The sequence below is a fragment of the Pituophis catenifer genome, unplaced genomic scaffold, assembly GCF_029215685.1.
Source record: "Pituophis catenifer annectens isolate HBS135680 unplaced genomic scaffold, rPitCat1.0.hap2 SCAF_4, whole genome shotgun sequence".
NCBI lineage: Eukaryota > Metazoa > Chordata > Lepidosauria > Squamata > Colubridae > Pituophis > Pituophis catenifer.
This window is the reverse complement of record NW_027256884.1, coordinates 54107715-54132897: the sequence shown is the minus strand read 5'-3', so window position 1 is coordinate 54132897 and position 25183 is coordinate 54107715. Positions and strand designations below refer to the sequence as shown.

General features: G+C 40.8%; 1 protein-coding gene across 1 annotated transcript in view; it reads left to right on the top strand.

Annotated features, from left to right (window-relative positions):
* The first annotated feature begins 596 nt into the window (after positions 1 to 596).
* MBTPS2 (membrane bound transcription factor peptidase, site 2) overlaps positions 597 to 25183 on the top strand; it is an 89923-nt gene continuing 65336 nt past the window's right edge. The window contains exons 1-6 of the mRNA XM_070944025.1: positions 597 to 769; positions 2998 to 3143; positions 3409 to 3547; positions 6614 to 6717; positions 20731 to 20858; positions 23080 to 23198. Of these exons, the coding sequence (XP_070800126.1) occupies positions 695 to 769; positions 2998 to 3143; positions 3409 to 3547; positions 6614 to 6717; positions 20731 to 20858; positions 23080 to 23198 (711 nt within the window). The 5' untranslated portion in view covers positions 597 to 694. The remainder of the gene's footprint in view (positions 770 to 2997; positions 3144 to 3408; positions 3548 to 6613; positions 6718 to 20730; positions 20859 to 23079; positions 23199 to 25183) is intronic.

Sequence of the window (25183 nt, the reverse complement as noted above, 5' to 3'; positions counted from 1 at the left end):
GCTGTCGCGAGGAGGGGACTTCAAGCCTTCTAGCTGCCTGTCTCCCTTCTACATTTTCATTATATTAAATACATAGTGAGAAATTACGCAGTGAGATTTTTCTTCCGAACCCGGCCATTTCCCAGTTAGTGAAACGCAAAGGTGCTTTTCAAAAGGCAACTGGACTTTCACTGAAGAAACTTCTTGGATGAGAAGCGAAACGTCTTCAATGAAAGTCCAGTTGCCTTTTGAAAAAGCACCTAGGGGACAACCATGACCTGGTTAACTGAGAATCTCCACAAACGCATAGTGAAACGTTAGCGAGCGTTAAAAAGCTTTCTCGAGAAAAATGAAAATCCAGGGGTGCAAGTAGGTGGAAAAGATGTGCGTTCGGACTTTTTAAATAGATAATTATGATTTGAATAAAACGTAAAAACAACAAAGACTTCCGCTGTTCTTCACGCAATATGTTAATTCCCCAGTATTTCCATTTAAAGGAAGCCGTCTATCAAGTGCAAAGTAGAACCTGAAGTTAACGCCAAGAATTAAACACTCAACACACTAGGTTACTCCCGGTGCTTTTTTCCGGAAGTCTCTTTCTCAGGAAATGCGGTTGCCTCACCCTAGTTCCGAGGGACATTTTGTTCCGGGCCGTAAACTGTGAATCGCGGCTTGGTCGCCGTGGCCACTTTTGTTTTGCTTTGCTGCCGTCACTATGATTCCCCTGCCTGTGGTGGTCTGTGTGCTGGGGGGTTGGTGCACCATATACATAACCGACACGGTACTGAAGGTAAGACGGGAGCCTTTCCCTTTCTTAGGCCCTTGTATGGGAAATCTTTGCGGGCGATAGGTTCCTCAAGTCTTCAGAGGAGGAAGAAGAGCAGCTCATAGCGGCCACGAGCCTTTTCCATGTTCTGCACAACTCTCGCTCGGGCTTTGCCCACCTTGCCTCGTTTGCAAGGCCTGACCTGTTAGCGGTTTTCGAGGGAAAATTACACGCTTCATTTATCCAAAAGTTGCTCACACCCTTCACCTCCAACCTCTCTAAGTTTTATTTTAAGACGTGCAGAGTAAGACCGAAACGTGATTGGTTCCTCTGCTGACCACTTGTCTCTCTTAGGTGCTTTATAGGCGCGGGGATGGGCCAGAAATAAGGCTGGTTAGGCTGCCTCAGCCGCCCAAGGAAAAAGGATCCAACCTTTTTTGTATGTGGCTTTGTGAGTGTGGGAGCCACTTTTTGTACAGGTAATCCTGGACTTACAACCACAATTGAGCCCACAATTTCTGTTGCTAAGTGAGACATTTGTTAAGTGAATTTTGCCCCTTTTTATGACTTTTCTTGCCACCATTATTAAGTGAATCAGTGCAGTAATTAGGTTCATAACATGGTTGTTAAGTGAATATAGACTTTGCTTGTCAGAAGGTTGCAAAAGGCGATCATATAACCCCGGCGTACTGCCCTTCTTATAAATGAGTCAGTTGTCAAGCATTTGAAGTTTGATCATGTGACCTTGGGGATGATGCAAAGGTTGTAAGTTGTAAGTGTGAAAAATGGTCACAAGTCCATTTTTGCAGTGCCATTGTAATTTCGAACAGTCACTAAACAAACTATTATAAGTTGAGGACTACCTATACTTTTTTACGTGATCACTGTAACCTTCCCAGAGATCTGGCATTGGACAAGCAAAGTCAACAGGGGAAGCCTAATCCATTTAATGACTACATGATTCACTTAACAACTGCAGTGATTTACTTAGCTGTGGCAGAAAAAGTCATAAAATGGGGCAAAATCTACTTAGCTGCTTTATTTAGGAATGGAAATCGTGGGCTCTATTGTGGTCATAAATGTATTCAGAATGAATTAGGCACATGTTTTCAGTTTGGAAGTGCATACACTGCAGTCACAGTAACATTCCCCAAACCTTGCAAATCTCTTCAAATTCTGTTGTCAAATTCTGGTTCTTCTCATTTCATCTTCTCTTTGATTTTGTTTTAAAATGAAATTAAGAATGTGCAGTTTTACTTCAGATATTCATTCATCTCAGTAAGTATATTAGTTTCATTGGTTTCATTGCTATTACAGGAATCTACTGCTGCAATTTCTTTCAAAATAGCAAACCTTTTCCAGAAGTTTGATGTGCATTCCAGAAAAAATATTGATAAATAACGCACTGTTGATGCTTTACATTAAGATATCCAACTTTGGCAACCTTAAGACTTGTGGACTTTAATTTCCAGAATTCCCCAGCCTCCCCTGCTTTACATCTAATCCAAAGAACAGCTGAAAATAGTCAAAAAATATAGCAGAGATTGAATAAGACATAGTCCAAATTCTGCCTCTCCAGTGTGGACTCTTGATTGCCATTATGCTTACAGCAGTTCTGTTGATACTTGGCAAGTTCTCGCCTCTCCTGACATTTTATATTGAAACATAAGAGAGAAAACCAGCTTTCAGCATCATCTTCATTTCATGTCTGTGAACTCCATATGGATCCATATATTTTTTAAGGAAATAAAAATGGTGGATGGCTTGGCTCAGTACTTATTTCAGAAGAATACATATCTTTCAGCAGTAGCGTGTTCCACTTACCTTCGCTACTGGTTTGGAATCGGGAACAAGCGCAGAGCCTCCCACCGCCACCACTACTGGTTCACCCGAACTGGGGCGAACCAGTAGAAACCCACCACTGCCTTTCAAGACCAGGATAAATATAAGCATATAAAGAACAAGATAAATATAAGAACAAGAGAAAGAGGCAAATAATGTTCTGCTATATTGGTGTCTTGTATATAGATAGGGCAGCTATTTTGTGAATGAACCATTTGCTCTTAATAACCATTTTGCTGGAATGTTCATCATGTTCTCAACATACCATATGTTGGCTTGCCAGCCCTCATTAGTTACAGACTCATTTTCCATAAGTAAAAGAAAACATGAGATATTTGTGCAATCATACTTCTAATTTGCAAAGTTCTTGAGTTCCTTTTTTGTTTTACTGTATTCACCTTCTCTTACAGTCATCTTCTCTGAAAGAGCCTTATGAGGAATGGCTTGTATCCTATGGACTGTCAGTCTCTCCATTCCATGTGCGATGGCAGACAGCTTTTTTCAACCGCCTTTTCTACACCTGGGGAAGATGGAAGCCAAGATTTCTTTATCTCTGGTATTGTTTCAGAAATACCATTCAGGCGTCTATGAGACAATTACTGGAAATTCTTCCTTCCAATTCTTCCTATCAGAATGGTTACTGTTCTGAAACTGATTGCTTATATGACAGCTAAATAGGATGCCATTTTATTTTAGAGTTCTTTTTTGTACAATGAATGCATGTGTAGGAAATTGGAAACTTAAGTATTTGAATTTGCCATGTGTGCTTACCAAGTTGGAGATGATACTAATTTATAACAATATTTACATGCTTGCTTTAGGTTTAACATAGGGATGGTTTTTGGCATAGCAGCTATGTTTGGTTCTGTGGTTCTGCTTGGGAAGACATTGACACAGACTCTGTCACAGATGTTAACTGAAAACCCTGCTAGTCAAAGTGATCAAATGCTGCAGGTTGTGGTGAGTTTTATTTCTATATTTATAATCTAACCAGTGAAAGAAAACTTAAAATCAGTATCTTACAAGAAATCATTCAGACTTTAGCTATGCCGATATGTCTTAATATTTATTTTTATATTGGAAGATTTCTGGGGCTACTTTTCCAGAACCCAAGGTAACCTAAAGTACCTATGATACATGTAGGCAGAAAAAAAATGTTCAGGAAAATTAAGTATGGCATGTAAACACATAATCAGATAATATTTATGGGGAGGTGAGATAACTCTTCCCCTCCCTATGTTGTATTTTTATTAATATGTTCTTAATATTTTATTTGCAATAAGCAATCAATATCAAGACAAAATAGTATTAGCACATTAAAATCAAAATATATGCCTTTTAACATGTTTTGCATTCATTTGATCTATGTACAAATTCATTCTATCTGTAGATAGCTATCCAAAACTATTGAATGCAGTGGATTTTGAATAGCGCTTTTTAAAATTGATTTATACCATCAAGTCAGTGTTGACTGTTCGCAGCCATATAGCTTTTTTCCAGGATGAAGCACGTTAACATATCTTAAATAGACTTTACCAATCTGGTGCCCTCTGTGTGTTCTGGCTGGCCATATATGAAGATTGGCTGAACTAAAGTTGAAAATTTGTGGAGGGACAACAGTTGGAAAAGTCTAATTTATTTTCTGTTTTAAGAACATAAAAAGAGGTAAGTGTCTATGGAGACTCTCAATCACCCAGGTCCTGGTTGTCTTTTTCAAAAGGCAATTAGACTGTTGTTTTTTTCCTTGAAAATGTTTCACTCTCATCCAAGAAGCTTCATCAGTTCTTCAGGATGAGAAGTGAAATGTTTTCAAAGAAAAAATGAAGAAAAGTCCAGTTGTCTTTTGAAAAAGCACCTTTGGGACAATAAAATAGTGCCTTTCTTCACTAGTCCTTGTGATTTGGAATTAGGGGTTCTTCAACCAGGATAGTATGTAAATATGACCAGATTATATCTGGTTATAATTTTCCTCTTTTCTGTCTTTTCATGAAAATGAGTTCTTTATAAGAGCACTGGAAAATCTGTAGTAGTTTTTAGGGCAGCTGTGTTAACAGAATGCAGGAAGACCCGAGCCGAGGATTTTGTCCAATATCTGTATGACAAAATCGCTCAGATTCGGGAAGATCTGGACTCCGACTGGACAGTCTCGGGGAGGGACTGGGGCAGGTCTTGAGAATGTTATCTGGGATGAGTTTGATCCTGTGACCCCTGAGGACGTGGACAGGATTCTGGGTAGACTGAACGCGACCACTTGTTTATTGGACCCGTGTCCCTCCTGGTTAGTGTTGGCTTCTCGGGAGGTGACACGAGGCTGGTTCCAGGGGATTATAAATGCTTCGCTGGGTGAGGGTGTCTTTCCTGCCGCCTTGAAAGAGGCGGTGGTGAGGCCTCTCCTCAAGAAGCCTTCCCTGGACCCGGCAATGTTGGTAAATTATCGTCCGGTCTCCAACCTTCGTTTTGTGGCGAAGGTTGTTGAGAGTGTGGTTGCGCAACAGCTTCCCCAGCACCTGGATGAAACGACGTATCTGGATCCGTTCCAGTCGGGCTTCAGGCCCGGGTACAGCACGGAAACGGCATTGGTCGCGTTGGTTGATGATCTCTGGAGGGCTCGGGACAGGGGGTGCTCCTCTGTCCTGGTCCTGTTAGATCTCTCAGCGGCTTTTGATACCATCGACCATGGTATCATGCTGCACCGGTTGGAAGAGTTAGGGGTGAGAGGCACTGTGTTGCGGTGGTTCTCCTCCTTTCTCTCTGACCGGTCGCAGTCTGTGTTGACAGGGGGACAGAGGTCGACCCCGAGGCCCCTCATATGTGGGGTGCCGCAAGGGTCGGTCCTCTCACCTCTCCTGTTCAACATTTCTGTGAAGCCGCTGGGCGAGATCATCCGTGGTTTCGGGGTGGAGTACCATCAGTACGCTGATGACACCCAGCTGTACATCTCCACCCCGGATCACCCCAACGATGCCCTTGAAGTGATGTCCCGGTGCCTGGAGGCCGTACGGATCTGGATGGGGAGGAACAGGCTCAGGCTCAACCCATCCAATGGCTGTGGTTTCCGACGTCCCGATATAGCCAGTTGACGCCATCACTGACTATTGGGGGCGAATCATTGGCCCCCACGGAGAGGGCTCGCAACTTGGGCGTCCTCCTGGATTCACGGCTGTCTTTAGAAGAGCACTTGACGGCCGTGACCCGGAGGATTTTTTATCAGGTCCGCCTGATTCGCCAGTTGCGTCCCTTTCTGGATCGGGACTCGTTACGCACGGTCACTCATGCCCTCGTCACCTCCCGCCTGGACTATTGTAATGCTCTCTACATGGGGCTCCCCTTGAGGAGCACCCGGAGGCTCCAACTGGCGCAGAGTGCGGCCGCGCGGGTGGTAATGGGAGCGACATGGCGCTCCCATGTAACACCTCTCCTGCGCGAGCTGCACTGGCTCCCGGTGGTCTTCCGGGTGCACTTCAAGGTTTTGGTTACCACCTTTAAAGTGCTCCATGGCTTAGGGCCTGGTTATTTACGGGACCGCCTACTACCACCAATAGCCTCCCACCGGCCAGTACGCTCTCATAGAGAGGGACTCCTCCGGGTGCCGTCAGCCAAACAGTGTCGACTGGCGGCCCCTAGGGGGAGAGCCTTCTCTGTGGGGGCACCTACCATCTGGAATGAGCTCCCCCCGGAGATACGGAGGATCCCGGATCTGCGCTCCTTCCGCCGTGCTGTGAAGACCTTTTTATTCCATCAAGCGGGCTTGGCCTGATCTCTTCCCTTTTTAAATATGTAAATTTTAATCTGTTTTTAAATTATTGGGGTATTTTAATTTGTCTGGGCCAAAAAGTTTAATTTGATTTTATCGGGTTTTTAAATTTTGTGTATTTATGTATTTTATTGTTGGCTGTTCACCGCCCTGAGTCCTTCGGGAGTAGGGCGGTATACAAATCAAATAAATCAAATAAATAAAATAAAATAAAATAAGACCTATCACTGCATCTCTTGCTGCTTTGTATCTTGTTATGTCTTTGAAAACAGGTACCTGGTGTAAACCTTCCCATCAGCCAGCTGTCCTATTTCTTCACAGCAATCCTCATCAGTGGTATTATACATGAAGTTGGTCATGGAGTGGCAGCTATTAGGTAATGCAATCCACATTTTGACTTTGTAACCAGAAAAGTATCATTTGCTAGAAGCCTTAATTTCTATGATTTCTTAATTTCTCATGTTTACATATACAGGTAGTCCTCAAACTACGAATGTAATGGAGCCTGCCAATTACATTTGTAACCTGCGGATTCGTAGGAGTGAATCGCGTAACTTGACTGTGATCACTCCCTGCCCACGTATTAGCTAATTGAATGTGCAGGTTGTTAAGCGTACATGAGGTATCTCAGGGTGGGGAAGGTCATGGGGGCCTAGCGATGGAACAGGCCACCTGCTTCAAACCACTCAAGGCCTCCCCTGACTCATTGGGTTACTTCATGCTCCTTCCTATGGGGTCCCCACAATTGCTCCCCCCTGTCCTGCCGCAGGTCACTTACCTTGTGAAGATCTGTATCCTCTCCAGTCTCTTTCCCATGGTTTCTTTGCAGTCTCGGCGTGAAGAGTGTTTGCAAGCTGACAAGACTTTGGGGCAGAGAAATTGTTTGCTTCAAGTCTCTGATTGGCTTGCAAATGCCTTTTGCACCATTCTAGTCTTGGGACGAAGAGCATTTGCAAGACGATGAGACTTTGGGGCAGTGAAATCGCCTTGCTTGAAATCTTCCATCGGCTTGTAAATGCTCTTCGTGCCGAGATTGGAATGGTATGAAAGGCATTTGCAAGCTGATGGAGGCTTCAAGCAAGGCAATTTCTGTCATAAGTAAATGCCTTATTCTATAACAAGAGATATGTATATATGTACAGGATATTAAGAGTTAATTTATTCCTCCTCCTTTAATGTATTCATGTGTAATCACCCCCTTCCTTGACTCCTCCCCTTTGATATAAATAGAGAGTGCATTCACCTCACGTTTGCTACTCACTGTAAATCTGACAGAATAAGTAGAATGCCTATTATGAATAAACTCTCCTTTAACTGAAGAAATTGCTTCTGAATTCATCATTGAGTCTGATCCTCAAAATATTATAACAAATTGGTAGCAGTCGATGGTTGAACTGACTCAATAAAATCCAACATGCCTAAGAAAGAAAACGAAATAAAAGACAAAGACCTCAGATCGGAGATACTGAGGCTAATAAAAAGTAAAAAAGATGACCACAAACTCATCGTGGAACTCCGAGACTTCTTGGAAGAAAATGGAGCAGCGAGAGAAAAAGAAATTGAAAAAGCCAAACCCGAAAATACAAAAATGGTGAGCGAACCTACAACGAAAGAAAAAATAACCAGAAGCAAGACCAGAGGTCCCGCTCAAAATTTTGAAAGGCAGCCATCTTCTCTTCAACCGGCCACAGAAATGAACACAGCTGAACCAATCAGAATGCACCATTCAAAAACTCTGGCGCGAAAAAACACAAAAAATAGCAAAAATTATATTTATTCTTCTGAAGAGTCAGAAACAGATACAGAAGAATCATCCACCGAACAAGAAATCGAAATTTCCCCCACACCACAAACGATCCAAAGAACAAAATACCCCAAGCAAGAAAGCTCCAAAGAAAAGAGACGAACCACAGCTGCCGGCAGAACACCCAAGATCGAGCCGGAGACCGAATCATCAGAAGGAGAGCACTACGAGGGAGCTACAGCAAAGAGAACCTCTCCCAGCGGCTTCAGCAGAGAAATGACCAACGCGCATGCGCAGATGAACACAGAGAACTACAATGAACTTTATGAAAAAGAAGAACCTTTCAAGCTCATCAGCAGAATACCCACACCATTCTGCAATTTTCAACATCTACAGGACCATGGACTACCCACAGTTGTAAGTAGTGGAAATAGTAATATTGGGAATCTACCTAGTGATTTCCCAAAACTTAGAATTGATGGCATCAATTTACAGGAATGGTGTCAACAAATTCAGATTGTCTTTATGAAAGAAAATTTATTATTTTTTATAACCAATCCTCCCAAAAGACCTTGGACTCTAAAAATGGACTGCCTGCATCACAGAGCATTCTATTTAATAATTTCTAGCATATCACCTGCCATGTACTACAGTATTAAGCATAATCTTACTGTTTCTGAAATAATTCAATGCATGTTTAAATTATTTCATAGTGAAAGTGTAGCAACAACCACTAGAATGTCTAAAGATTTCTTTTCAGCCAAATTAAGATCTGGAACCACCATAAGTGAACATTTAATATCCTTAAACAAAACCAGAGCAGAATTACATCTAAGAGGAGAAATAATATCAGAACAGACAATGAAAAGCGTTATCCTTAACTCATTAGATTCATCATGGGATAACTACATATCACATTTAGACTCAATCAATCTAGGATACTTATCCATAGAAAGTCTGTCAAATAAGTTAATAGCTGAAGATAATTTGAGGAAAAGTAGATACAATGCATACACAGAACACAGACAGGCAAAAGGAGTAGCCTTCCAAGAGAATCACCAAAAAACAATTGAATGTTACAATTGTGGATCCAGAAAACACTCTAAGGGAGATTGCCCCATGTTTCATAGGGAAAGACAAAACCGTGATTATAGGGGTAGATATCAAGACAGGCAATCATCTATTGATAGATACAGATATAGAGACTCCCCAAACTACAGAGAACGCAGAAAGGATAGGGATAATTCAAGGGACAGAAAATCAGGATCATTAAATGGATTAGATAAACATAACGATGTCATCACACAAAAATCAAAAAACAATACTTGGCTCATAGATTCAGGGGCGACTAATCACACAACAAATAACAAGAAAATACTGTCTTCATTCACAAATGATAAATTTATGATAAGAGTAGCCAATCAAGAAAATGTTCAAGTCATAGGGAAAGGAGATGTAAATATACCTGGTTTAGGTAAAGTAGAGGGGGTATTGTTGATACCAGAAATATCACATAACATACTTAGTGCAATGAAATTAAGCCAAGATTTCAACATAAATATAATCTTCTCTGGGGGAAAAGCAATACTAGAAAAGGATGGGACTAAATTGAATAGTGTAATTATCGAAGGGGGCCTACCCTTCCTTGTAACAGAAGATAAATGGTTGCATAACATCAATACAAACACTGATGACGACATTAACATAGACAGTGAACATAGTAACAACAATGACAATGAAGGACCCAATACACACTGTAACCACAAAGACACACCCACTAGTGATACACACAATAACAAAAGGCCCAATATAGGCAAACCAATTCATGATGAATGCGCACACATGTTGCATAGAAAATTGGGACATGCAAGTTTCCCTGTAATACAAAAAATGATTGAACATGCTGATGGCGTCAAAATAAAGGATTGTAAAAACTATTTGGAATGCTCAGTATGTAAATCCTCAAAACTCAGAACAAACCCAAAACCAAAGAGGGCAACAAGGACCTCTAACCAAATTTTTGATCTGGTACATATGGATCTGGTTGGTCCATTAACACCATCCATCACTTACAAAAAAAGATATTTCCTAACTATTGTAGACGACTATAGCCGTTATGGATTTGTTTATACTTTAAAACACAAAGATGAAACTTTCCAAAAATTCAAAGAATTTTACAAACGTGTAGAAACACAACACAATATCAAAATAAAACAAATCATGACAGATAGGGGATCCGAATTCATGTCAAAAGAATTCTCACAATGGTTAAAAGACAAAGGAATGCTACACTTCACGACTAGCCCATTTTCTTCTTTTCAGAATGGTACAGCAGAACGAAAGAACTCGACACTGCAAACCATGATTAGATGTACATTAGAAGATGCTGGTTTAGGAAAACAATTCTGGTCAGAAGCATTACTATATTCAAACTATACCCAAAATAGGACCTGGTCTAGCATCCTAAATAAAACACCATACGAAGTAATGTACAATAGGAAACCAAAAATATCACACATGCACATATTTGGAGTTACAGCAGACGTACACATACCAAAACAATTAAGACGTAAGGGAGATAATGTATCCAGAAGGCTCAGATTCATGGGATACGAAACAGGCACAAAAGGATATAGATTCATTGACAGTAATAACAAATTCATAGTATCAAAAACAGCAGTGTTTCATGAACAGGCCAACTGGTCTAAGATACATCTTAACGAGATAATCCAAAATACAAAACCCAACATTAAACAACAAGACAGAATAGAAAGAGAGAAACATGAACATAACTCACATGATGACAAAAACAAAACATGGACAGGTAACCATACCAGGATAAAAACAGATTCATTAACCAAAAAGGAAGCAAAGTATCTACACGATAATGAGAGCATTCCAATAAGAACAATAAGGTGTAACAGAAAACAATTACCTAATAAGTATAAGGATTATATAATGTGTGTGAATGACGAAACACCAACACCCAACACATACGAGGAAGTGTTAAAACTTTCCATGGATGAAAGAGAAAAATGGGAATTAGCCATAACAAAAGAAATGAACAGCTTGCATGAATTAGGTGTATTTACACCAGTCACTGCCCCTAAGAACAAGACAATTATAGGCACCAGGTGGATATTCAAAATCAAAGATTTAGAAGAGGGTAATAAACTATATAAAGCTAGATTAGTCGCACAAGGTTATGCTCAAAAATATCCTGAGGATTACACTGACACATACTCTCCCACTGTAAGAACTGAAAGTGTTAAGACAGCTTTAGTCATAGCGGCTATACTCAATCTTGATGTCTTTCAATATGATGTGCAGACTGCATACTTACATGCAAAGCTCGACAAAGAGATATATGTAAAGGCACCTCATAGCCAATGTACAAATAGAAATGAGACCTGGTTACTTAACAAAAGCTTGTACGGATTAAAACAATCTGGCAAGCGTTGGTATGAATGTCTAGTCAGTGTGCTTAAAAATATGAATTTCAAAGCCACAACTGCAGACAATTGCTTTTTTGTTAGAAAGGAAGGTGAATCATTAGAATTTGTGTTAATCTATGTGGATGATATTTTGTATATAGGCAAACATAAAGAAAAGAAAGACTTATTTGTATCCAAGCTAAGTGAACATTTCTCTTTAAAGTCGCTAGGAAGGGTAAACAAATACCTTGGAGTTCAAATCAATAAGACAAGAAAGGGATTCAAACTATCCCAGAGAGATAAAATTATAGAACTTCTGGAAAAATGCAATTTAAGAGATGCCAAGCCTTGCGATACTCCTATGCAGACTGATTTTTTAAGGAATATGGATGAATCTTCACCTGAGTTCGAGAACAATACATTGTATAGATCAATTATTGGTTCTCTTTTGTATATATCTAATTGGACCAGGCCTGATATAGCTCTACCACTTAATTTATTATCTAGACATGTAAGTAAGCCACTTATGTATCATTGGGAAGCAGTTAAACGAATACTAAGATATCTAAAACACAGCATAGATTTCTGCCTACTCTTAGAACCCAATAATATTAAAGAACCTATTATCACCAGTTACGCTGATGCAGACTGGGCAGGTGATATCAAATGTAGAAAGAGCACCTCAGGTTATGTATTATTTTTAAATGATTGCCCAATATTCTGGTACACTGGGAAGCAAGATTTAGTAGCGACTTCCACAACAGAGGCAGAATACGTCTGTTTATCTAAAGCCTCAAATAATTTAGTGTGGTTTAATGATTTGTTATCTGATATTTGGAAAAATCCAATACTACCATTTGTCATACATGAAGATAATAAGGCAGCTATAGAAATATCAAGATCTGATGCCATTGGTCAAAGGTCCAGACATATAGATATCAAATTTAAACACGTGAGACAATTATCTCAGGATGGATTCATTAAAGCAATCCACTGCGAAACCTCAGAACAAATAGCTGATATATTAACTAAACCTTTACCTTCTAAACAACACAAATATTTGACATCAAAATTACAAGTACTATATAGTTCTGAATCCAAATGCAATCATTGTCATATGTCGAATCGGCATTTAGAGGGGGATTTGTCATAAGTAAATGCCTTATTCTATAACAAGAGATATGTATATATGTACAGGATATTAAGAGTTAATTTATTCCTCCTCCTTTAATGTATTCATGTGTAATCACCCCCTTCCTTGACTCCTCCCCTTTGATATAAATAGAGAGTGCATTCACCTCACGTTTGCTACTCACTGTAAATCTGACAGAATAAGTAGAATGCCTATTATGAATAAACTCTCCTTTAACTGAAGAAATTGCTTCTGAATTCATCATTGAGTCTGATCCTCAAAATATTATAACAATTTCATTGCCCCAAACTCTTGTTGGCTTACACGCCCTCTTCAGCCAGATTTGTTACAGGCCTCAGTTCGCAAAGAACAGAGGCCTAAACTACTGTAGTGCAAGATCATGTGAGATCAGTAGTGCAAGATCTCACGCTACTGATCTCATGTGATCTCGCACTACATATGTTAGGCCTCTTTTCTGCAAACTGAGGCCTGCACGAGATCTGGGGCAAAAGGTTGTGCAAACGAAGAGGCCTTCCATCTGTTTGCAAAGCCTTTTGCCCTGGATTTTGTGCAGGCCTCTGTTCTTTGTGAACATTTGCAGAAAATAGAGGCCTAAAGTAGTGAGAGATCACACGAGATCAGTAGCACAAAATCTTGCGTTACTGGTCTCGCACTTTAGTATGTTAGGCCTCTGTTCTCTGAACCCTAACATACTGTAGTGCGAGATCAGTAGCGCCTGATTTTGTGCTACTGATCTCGGGTGATCTCTCACTACTTTAGGCCTCTGTTTTCTGCAAATGCACTGAAGCAGGCAATGGAATTGACAGCTCACTAGATCGTTGTAAGGTAAATGATCTCCATAGGCCGAATGGCTGTGGAGATCCGGGGGGCGGGGAATAGGTAGGGGAAATGTTGCACCTCTGTCATTGTTCATAAGTGTGAATGACAACTGTAGTGCTGCAACATTTGTAACTTCGGGACGGTTGTAAGTTCTTGGGGGGAGGGTAGGTTGTAACTTTGAACAGTGCTAAGTGAACTGTCATAACTCGGATTATCTGTATGAGAATATATGGGCTTCCAAAGAACAAGCAAGAAAATAAATTCTCAAAAACAAACAAAACAGAAAGATAAAATGATCGAGAATCTTGCAATGATTTTCCACTCAAAAGGAACTAGGCTACCCTTTATGAGTACATAGGATACCTAACCTTAAGATCATAATCTGCTACCATGTTTCCCTGAAAATAAGACCCAAGCAGAAAATAAGCCCTAGCATGATTTGTTAGAATGCTCCTAAGTATAAGCCCATTTCCATATACTTCTCATGCACTAGGGGAGACAGCCAACTGTCAACTTCCAACTGAAACTGGCAGCAGCCATCTTTCTATTTCTCAGTTGCCACACAGAGGGGGAAGGGAGGAAGGAGGTTGGAATGCATTACTAGACACAACAAAGAGCTTTCTCATGAGAACCAAGGTCATTTCTACTGGCAACAGGTTGGAGAAGGAGTGCCTGAAGAGCCCGCCAATTAACTCAATTGGACAACATGACCTATGCCACTTGGGGTTGGGGTTATTTCCTAGTTTAATTATAGTGAAACTGTGGGAAAGATTTAAACTTGATTTTCCTTTGAAGCTGTGCCAATATGATATACTCAATAGAGAAGATGCTTGAGAAGGGTCCTAGTCTCAGAGTTCTGATTTGCTTGGGTTCATTAGTCAGAGCCTTGACATTTTCCAGTATCTTCCCGGGTATTGATGTTAGGCTGATTGGTCTGTAGTTTTCTGGGTCTATTTTTTTTTCCTTTTTTAAAGATGGGAACCACATCAGCTCTTTTCCAGTTTTCTAGTAGTTCCCCGGTGCTCTAGGATTTTTGAAAGATGTGATGCAGTGGTTCTGAGATGACATTTGACAGCTCCTTTAGAACTCTGGGATATAATGTGTCACATCCCGGTGATTTGTATTCATCAAGATCAGACAGGTGTTCTCTTACCATTTTTTTTCTTATTTTAACTTTTATTTCATAACTATCTTTTACAGTTATGTTTTTGGTAGATTGGGCTATAGTTTCTTTTTGCATGAAGACTGATGCAAAGAATGAGTTAAGCAGCTCTGCTTTCTCTCTGCTGCCTGTTACTTCCTTGCAATCTTCCCTCTTTAGTGGACTAACTGTTTCCTTGACTTTTTTCTTGTTATTAATATGTTGAAAGAAACTTTTTAAAATTATCTTTGTCTTTTGTTGCAAGTCTTTGTTCATTCTGAGTCTTTGCTTTCCTGACTTCGTCTTTGCAGATTCTGGCTATCTGCTGATATTTTGCCTTATTTATATGTCCCTCTTTCCATTTTTTGTACTTGTCCTTTTTGCCTTTCAGTTTATCAGAGAGATCTTTGTGCAGCCATCCTGGTTTCTTCCTGGATTTCTTGTTTTTCTTTTTCAGTGGAATTGTGCTTGACTGGGCTTTTATGATCATATTTTTCAGAGTTTCCCAAGCTTCTTGAGTTGTTTTCCCCTTTATGATTTTCTCCAAGGAATCTTTCCCAAGTTCTCTCTGAGTTTGTTAAAATCAGCTCTTTTAAAATCTAAGACTCTGGTATCATTGTGTTCTAATGCTTGTGTTTGCATTATGTTGAATTCCAGTATGATGTGGTCACTTTCACCCAAGGTTCCTGCGGTTTCAACTGCCTCTATCATTTATTAGTAAGAATTAGGTCCAGTATAGCTTTACTTCTAGTTCCTTCTTCTACCTTTTGGACAACAAAATTGCCAGCAAGATTGGTCAGGAACTTAATCAATGTCTCACTTGGTGCAGAATTAGTCTTCCAGTTGATGTCAGGGTAATTGAAGTCCTCCATTACTCTTCTAGTGTGTTTCCTACTGTGTTTTCCCAAAAATACAACCTACTCTGAAAAGCCTGATTTTCACCCTTGTCCCTAATATAAGCCCTACCCCAAAATAAGCCCTTAGTTAAGCCCCGCCCATCATCTGGTTGCACGAGGTGGGGCTAGGCGCACGTGTAAAAATCAAGCTAGGGTGGAGGGAGGATGAAGCTGCCCCATGCACCCTGCATTTGTTTACCTTAGGACTGCCACAGCCAGACCTCCCACACCCGACACCTGTCACATCACTGCCCGAGTTCTTTTGCAACTACTTGTGGCTGCTCACAGCTAGACGCCACATGCTGCATTGCACTGGTGCTGGCAACTCAAGAGCAGGGGAATGTGACTGATGACACAGCTGCAGCCGCTCATGGCAGCATGCCACGTGGGTCATGCCGGTGCTGCCGCTTGCGGCAGAATGCTACAAGGCTTGTCATGCCGGTCCTGACGCTCACGTGCGCAATGTCGCAACACACCATGCAACCTCGTGCCGTGAATTGTGGCATTGACATGACAAGCGACACACATCCTGTCGTGAGCGGCAGCACTGGCATAACGAGCTATGTGGCATCTGGCCACGATCAGCTGCAGAAGTTGGGCAGCAGCACAACAGGGGTCAGGGCATGGGAGTCATGCCTGTGGTGATCCTAAGATAAGCGGATAAGACATGCCCCCAAAATAAGACGTGGTGCTTATTTTGAGGCTGAAAAAAAATAAGATTGGGTCGCAAAAATAAGACTGGGTCTTATTTTCAGGAAAACACAGCACATATATTTGTTAATTGGTTAGCAAAAAGTGCATCTATTTTTTCTGCTTGGTTGGGTGGCCTGTAGTATATACATCTATGGCAATGTCATTCTTTTTTTTCTTTTATATTGACCCATAAGCATTCTAGGAGGTTTTCGTCTTTGGTTTTGTGCAGTTCTGTAGCAATACAGTCGTCTTTTACATATAGTGCAAATCCACCTCCTCTTTTAGGGGATCTGGGTGTTTTTAACAGTTTACATCCTATCAGTATGTTCCAGTCATGGGTTTCATCCCACCAAGTTTCTGTAATTCCAACTCTATCGTATCTATCTTCATGTTCAGGGTAATTCAAGTTCACCCTGTTTGTTCTGCAAACTTTGTGCGTTTGTATATATATGAGATCTTTATGTCTGACTCTGGGTATGTTCCCTGTGTCTCCTATTTGGTGTTTGAGTTTGTCTTCCTTCCGATTCCTCATTACCTCATTATTTGATTTGTCTTCTAGGGGTTTTTGCTTGTAATTAGGTCCTGGAGATTCTAAAGATTGGTCATCCCCCCTCAATTTTAGTTTAAAGCCCTCCTGATAAGTTGAGCCAGTCATTTTCTGAAAACATTCTTTCCAGTTTTTGTGAAGTGGAGCCCCTTGCCAAAGCCCATCGCGGAGGTAGTGCACACCATGGTCCAGGAATCCAAGGTTCTCTTGGCGACACCAACCCTTTAGCTAGTGGTTCGCTTCTAGAATCCTTGTCCTCTTACTGGATGTTGACCTTTTGTTGGCAGTACAGATGAAAAAACTACTTGTTCACCTAACTCCTTAATTTTCTTGCCTAACTGCTCGTAATCAATAGTGTTTTCCAGTCCATTTTAGTGTCATTCATCCCTACGTGTAGTAATAGAAAAGGGTAGTAATCTGCGGGTTTAATTATTTTGGTTAGGTTCTCAGCTACATCGTTGATTTTTACTCCAAGAAGACAACATACGTTTCTTGATTGTCTGGTCTACAGACAGCTGGTTCTGTTCTCTTGAGAATTGAATCTCCTATCATCAACAGTCACCTTTTTTTTTCCTAGGGAGACTTGGGGTACTTTTCTACCTGTCACAAGCACTTGATGATGCTACATTGTTAGGGACATTTGGTGATGCTTCTTTTCTAGGTGTCTGCATGTTTTGCTGTCCCCAGCCTCCAGGGCCTCTCTAGGAGACTGGGGAGGGCAAAAACTGCCTTCCCCAACCCCCAGAAGTCCTCCGGAGGCTGAAAACGGCCCATTTAACAACTTCCAGTCCCATTGGAAGTTGTTAAATGGGCCGTTTTCGGTCTCCGGAGGACCTCTGGGGGGGTGGAGAAGGCCATTTTCACCCTCCCCAGACTCCTAGAGAGGCCCTGGAGCCAGGTGAGAAAGAAAAACGGACCTACCAGGCCATCGCGTGCCAGGAGTGGGGGGAGCGGGGGGGTCATATGGGCATGTGCCGGGGGCAGGGCACATAGAATTATGGGTGTGGGCATGCACGTGCGTGACCCCCCCCCCTCCAGCACGCGATGGCAAAAAGGTTAGCCATCACTGCTCTACACTATTACACTATTTCCTTTTACTGCTTGAGAAGTTTTGGGGCCAGGATGATAACTTTGTACTTTTTCTTTTTTGTCTTTTTCTTTCTTTTTCTTGGCCACAAGTCAAATATTTCTTGAAAGAAAAAACTAAATAACAATAGCACTTAGGCTTATATCAGGTCCGCCTGATACGCCAGTTCTAGATCGGGACTCCCTATGCACGGTCACTCAGGCACTCGTCACTTCCCGCCTGGACTACTGCAATGCTCTCTACATGGGGCTCCAGTTGGTCCAGAATGCGGCCGCGCGGGGGATTATGGGAGCGACGGGGCGCTCCCATGTGACACCTCTCCTGCGCGAGCTACACTGGCTTCCTGTGGTCTTCCAGGTGCGCTTCAAGGTGTTAGTGACCACCTTTAAAGCGCTCCATGGCTTAGGACCGGGGTATCTACGAGACTGCCTTCTGCCACCAATAGCCTCCCACCGGCCAGTTCGCTCGCACAGAGAGGGCCTCCTCAGGGTGCCATCGGCCAGACAATGTCGGCTGGTGACCCCCAGGGGGAGAGCCTTCTCTGTGGCGGCACCTGCCCTCTGGAACGACCTACCCCCAGAGATACGCATGATACCAGACCTCCGGACTTTTCGTCGGGCCCTGAAAACACATCTATTTCATCTAGCCGGGCTGGCTTGATCCCATCCTTGCGGTTTTAATTTGTAACTGGTTTTAACTGGGTTGTTTTAAATTGATGGCCAAAATTATTTAATGTCTTTTAAATTGCTTTTAAATTTTATATGTTGTGTTTTACCGTGGCTGTTCACTGCCCTGAGTCCTGTTGGAGAAGGGCGGTATACAAATAAAATAAAATAAAATAAATAAATATACTGCTTCACAGGGCTTTACAGCCCTCTCTAAGAGGCTTACCGAGTCAGCATATTACCCCCAACAATCTGCGTCCTCATTTTACCGACCTTGGAAGGATGAAAGGCTGAGTCAACCGTGAGAATTGAACTGCTGGCAGCTGGCAGTCAGCAGAGGTAGCCTGCAGCATTCTAACCACTGCGCCACCACAGGGCTTGTCTGATTCTGATTTCTATAGTCTATTCATTTATTTTATTTGTCAAATTTAGGTACTGTCCATCTCTCAGAGTTATGCTCACAGTTACTTGTTGCTCATATTACCTATTATTGTATCACTTACTTTGTCAATTAGTACTTTTGTGTTTCTAGTATATCTAATAGATCACTTTCAAAATTCATCATACTGAACTACTGCTGTTTGTACTCTTGTGTTAAAAATGATGGCTGTTCTTATGTTCTTAGTGCAAATACTAGTTTTGATCAAATGTCGGAGGGTGCCCCATTTCATAATATATAGTTTCTGTGAAATGCTGTAGCAGCAGTTCAGTTAGTAGTGTTCTGGTATGTTGTAAAATTTTATCTCTTAGGAGATACATTGGAATGAAAACCGGTTCTTTTGTGGGAAAGCAAACACGACTGCTTTAGAGACCATATATGATGAAGAATTACCTTCTGGGCCCACAGTACAAACCAGTTTCACTTGATTCCATGATAACACAGAGCAGTAGTCACTAACTGGTGGTGCATGGACCACTGGTGGTACGCGAGAAAATTTTGGTTGTAGGCAGAAAAATTATTTGCATTTTTTATATTTCACTAAATCAAGGATCCTCAAACTACAGCCCCTGGGCCAGATACATGCAATGAATGCTTTTGTTACTGCAGAGAGTCTCCCCCTTCGTGGTCTTTTTGTGTGGGTCGGAGGGGGGCAGAAATTCTGACTTGGGGTCTGCTTCAGCCTCCTGATACGGGGCTTTGGGCGAAGGCTGGGGAGAAGTGCCGCTGGTGGCGAAGAGCCAGAGGGCCTTGTTCCAGTGGGATTGTATCATGGCCTGGAACTGGCTGACTATCTTAGCTCACTGAGCCTCCAGGTGCTGGTTCCTAGCCTTGCACTCACGCAGGTCTTCCCTTTGTTTGGAAAGCCTATGCTCGTAGTCCTCAATGGGGTGCTTCTGTGCCTCCTTCTCAGTCAGATCCAATTTGAACTGAGCCAGCTGTTTTGCCAACTGTTTCTCATGGTGGCTGCTTAGCTCCAACAACTGCTTCCTGTTGGGGCCCTAAGGAGCCCAGGCCAGCAGGTGAGGAGTGGCTGGGAGGGCAGAGGCAAGTAGAGGCTGGCAAGGTGCCCCTCGACATGAGTGACATAAACTTGGCCTGCTCACCCAGTCACATGACCACCTAGCCACGCCCACCCACCGGTCATTAGATAGATCGTATTAGTGGTCCACAGGATTTAAAATTATAAATTTAGTGGTCCCTGAGGTCCAAAAGGTTGATGACCCCTGACACAGAGTGACTGATAAGGAAGGAGTTAACCTGAATTTTTTTCCTAATTTCTATTTCACTATAAACTATTGTCTTTCAATTATCTTTATGTTTGCTACCATAGCTTTAGACTACTTCTTTTTCTTTCATTGAACAGATCTGTTATATTGTGCTGGTTAGATATTGAATAACAGATCAAAAAACCCCTTTCCTAGCACCTTTGATCCTTAAACAAACCATAGTTGGTTATATACTGTACCCCTTTTTGGAGGGTAATAGTTCTGCCTGCAGATTGTGCTAAAGATTATAGTCAGATAATTGAAGTAAAGCACACAATACATAGAATGAAATTACATTAACTGCTATTCAGAATATGATTATGATTATTATTATTATTTTATTCTGAAATAACATTCTTCTTAGGTTAATGGCAATTCATCTGTATAACTATAGTAGTAGACATAGAAAATAAAATTCCATGCAGATACAGTGAAGCATGTTGATCTGTTTGGTTACATATATTTGATTCAATCTTAAAAAAATATTTTCTATTGCTTTTTAGAGAACAAGTTCGGTTTAATGGCTTTGGAATTTTTATATTTATTGTGTATCCTGGAGCATTTGTTGACCTATTCACTACTCACTTACAACTAATATCTCCCATTCAGCAGCTAAGAATATTTTGTGCAGGTAAGTTAATTGGGATTACTAGTGCAGTATATTTTATATTGTATCTGAAAGCATGGGTATTGCTAGACATACTGAGCATATCCTGCAAATTCTATAGGGCTAGCCAAGTTTTTGCATCATATTAAATATACTTAACATTTCTTAGAACTTGAGAGATGATTTTGCAATATGGAATATTCCAATTCTTCATTTTCCATTTTTTGTATATTCAAATTTATTTTTGTAATTTTTAAAATTTGTTGATAACATTGAATAGTCTAGCCTCTGTAAAAACATTCTCCAATACGTTCAAAGCTATTGAAGTATTGAGTCTGCTAAGGCCAAACAGAAACATAAAAAATGCTTGAGCTGTGTATATTACTGTTATTCAGATATTTTGGATAAATTAGTTTCTCTTGGTAATTTCTTTTTTTTAATGATATATTATTTACTTTTTCAAGGTGTCAAGTTCTCATGAAATTAAAATAGAATTTTAATTTATTTCTGATTAAGCCCCAAATATATATCATGCATTTGATTACCATGACAGCTGTTTTGTTCTCTTCATATTCAACCTGTGATTGATTCCTATTACAGATTGCAGGATTTATATATACCATATTTTGCTGCTGTAATATAAATCTATATATATATTGTTCAAAATGAGAAAATGGAAAGAGCCCAGGTGTCCCTAATTTCCTTCCAATTTTCTGTTGATATTAAGAAAGAAATCCCCGAGTTTCTTGGATACGTATGTCTTGGATTGGGCTATGTCTTCTTTCCTGTGCTTCTAATGATTTTTAATAATACTTTTGATATAATATTAAATATTAACAGTCAGTTATGGAATTGTACAATTTTCATATATTACTGGCAATTTGTTATATATATGAATAGTGTTTAGGTCATTGTTTCTTGGCATTTGTTCATGTCTTGGCAGTAGAAGAGATTAGCAGAAATTGGTTAGAAAAAAAAAAGGAACCATTGTAGATCACAATCTCAATCTGCTAATTGAGGTTGACTTTTAATAACGTTGGGATGACTTCAAATGGGAAATTAAACACTTCAAATAGTCATTTAATTTAGCCATTATAAATATTTCTGAATGAAGAGAATTAGTATTCTGGTTGAAATTATGCACCAGTTTAGCTTAAGACAGATGCGATTAAAGTGCTCTGTGAGTAAGATTTTCATTAAAAAGTAAGCCAGTAATAAAAAGTAAATATATTCTTAGTTGCATAATTATAAACAAGTAGCTTGTTCTATATTCTTCAGAACAACTGAGAGATTTGGGGAAATTCCAAGAAATGGGATTTGTGAACATTGTGTATATTGTGTACATTGTGAACAATGTACAAAATAGTAAAACTACATAAACTACATAGCAAAAAAGATTGAAAAAGAGCTAAAGAAACCGTATACCTTGGCAAGGGTTCAGGAGTCAGTACTGATTGGTATTTGGATGGGAGATTAGTAGGCTATCCCAGGGCTGTAAGTTAAACTAGGAAGTCAAGAAACTTCCTATAAGAAGGCAACAGTCAACCAATTCTATACTGTCCACATAGATGTGTATACGAAGACCATGGGAGTCATACTTGCTTGGCAGGGTTTTTTTTTTTTTTTTCTTGACCAAAATGACAACCATGTGTAATGAATTTTCCTATTGTGTTTCTCTTTAAATTTAGCAAGTTTTGAATGCTGAGAGCATTTTGTATACTTAAAATACTTATTTCACTTAACAGCAATCTTTGACTAGCTTTATTTTATTTTCAAATTCCATTTGTGTTCTAATATAAAACGAGTAGTTCCAGCTGTGAACTGACTTTTCCAGTTCATATTCTTGGCTATAATGGTACACAACTGCCATGGGCTACTCTGATTGTTTTATTTCATATTCATCTGGAAAACCTCTCAAGATATTCATTTTTATTGCCATAGCTGTGCTTGTCCTTTGTGCTGAAGGTCAGAGTGGTCCCCAGTCATGTTTATATGACTATCCTATGCATTTTTTAAATCAAGACTTCTGTTAACCATTATCTTGGAGCATTCACTGGTACAGTTCAGTTACATTTAAATACTTCATTTTCAAAATCTTAATATTATCTTTACTTCTGAAGCAGAATTTATGAGATTAAGATTAAGTTGCTATTGTAAAATAAAAAATAGTTCTACATGTTAAAATTCTGTTTAGCTTATTCTTGCATGGGTAGACATTAAATGCTTTCTTTTTCTGGTTTTGCAGGTGTCTGGCATAACTTTGTGCTTGGTGTTGTGGGTCTTGTATTTCTCTTCTTTCTACCTGCTATTCTTTACCCATTTTATTACACTGGTGCAGGAGCACTTGTTACTGAAGTCACTCAGGTAACAGCATTATAAATTCACCTCTTTAGAAGAAAACTTTGTCAAATTTACAATCAAACATAGTGGTGCTTTTTCTTTTTTCTAAAAGTGCTGGTGACATGAACTAGGACCGTGATGGCGAACCTATGGCACGCTTGCTGGAAGTGGCACATAGAACCATCTCTCCGGGCATGCCAGCCGTCGCCCGTTGTTTGTCCAGATTCTGGTGCCCTCATCTGCGCCGGCCAGCTGGTCTTCGCGCACGCATGTACCTGCTCTTCCGGTATCTGGTGCTCATGCGCCTGCGCGCTCCTGTTTCAGCACTTGGTGCCGAAAAGGTTCGCCAACACTGTACCAGGAGATTCGTTATTTGGAAATTATGGCCATAGAACTCCTGATGCTCAGTGAAATTCTGTTTTTATGTCATGGTATTAATTTAGTTGGTTTTCCACATTATATAATTGAAGTAATATTTGCCTATCTCCAGAACTGTAAAGCCTACAAACTTGAAATTTGGCACGTATGTTCCGCTTGGCTTCTAGGTGCTCGCTAAGAAAGGATTTTTCGAAATGACCATCCGATCATTAGTATTTCTTATATTATTATTAACACACTCAGATGCTAAGCAATTAGACGTTCTACTCCCCCTCTCCACCTAAAAAGAACTCTGTCACGTGGGCATGGCCAGTGTGTGACTCATCTGGCCTGCAGGCTGGGAGTTTAGATATTCTACTCCCCACCTGAAAGGGAGAGAAGGGGAAAAGATAGGAGAGGCCTCTGTGGGGCAAGCATGAGGGAGAGAAGGGGCTAGGAGAGGACCAATGGGGCCAGCCTGAGGGAGAGAAGGGGATAAGATAGGAGAGGCTTCTGTGGGGCAAGCCTGAGGGAGAGGAGGGGAGAGGAGAGGATCATTGTGGCCAGCCCAGAGAAGGGGGATAGGAGAGGAGAGGCTTCTGTGGGGCAAGTCTGAGGGACACGAGGGGAGAGGAGAGGCCGATCATAACTATTCATTAATTTTCAAGCTGTAAGTGTCAATTTATCAAGCCTGATCACATAGTTTCATAGTGGAGCACGGGTATCCAGCTAGTATATATGTCTCTCTCTGTGTGTGTATATAAAATATATATCCCGTTTACCTGCAAATAAGACCTCCCTGGATAATAAGCCCAATTGGGCTTTTGAGCGCATGTGTTAAAATAACCTCTCCCCGAAAATAGGCCCTTCCCAAAACTATTTAAATACATGCGCAGGCGGTCCCCATCATTTCCTCTGGTTAGGGAGACAAGAGCTGGAAATCAGGTAAGATGGCAAGAGAAGCCCTGTCTTGCTCCATGTGCCCCAAAATAGTAAGATGGCAAGAGAAGCCCTGTCTTGCTCCATGGCCTCGAAAATAAGGCCAAGCACTTATTTCGGGTTCAAAAAGATACAAGGGTCTTATTTTTGAGGAAACGTGTGTGTGTGTGTGTGTCTATGTATCTATGTATGTATCTGTAGATATGTACAGTCAGGTCCAGAAATATTGGGACATCGACACAATTCTAACATCTTTGGCTCTATATACCACCACAATGGAGTTGGAATGAAACAGACACAATGTGCGTTAACTGCAGACCTTCAGCTTTAATTTGAGGGTATGTACATCCAACTCAGGTGAACGGTATAGGACTTACAGCAGTTTGCATATGTGCCTCCCACTTGTTAAGGAGCCAAAAGTAATGGGACAGAATACTAATCATAAATCAAACTTTCCCTTCTTAATACTTGGTTGCAAATCCTTTGCAGTCAATCACAGCCTGAAGTCTGGAACGCATAGACATCACCAGACGCTGGGTTTCATCCCTGGTGATGCTCTGCCAGGCCTCTACTGCAACTGTCTTCAGTTCCTGCTTGTTCTTGGGGCATTTTCCCTTCGGTTTTGTCTTCAGCAAGTGAAATGCATGCTCAATGGGATTCAGGTCAGGTGATTGACTTGGCCATTGCATAACATTTCACTTCTGTCCGTTCAA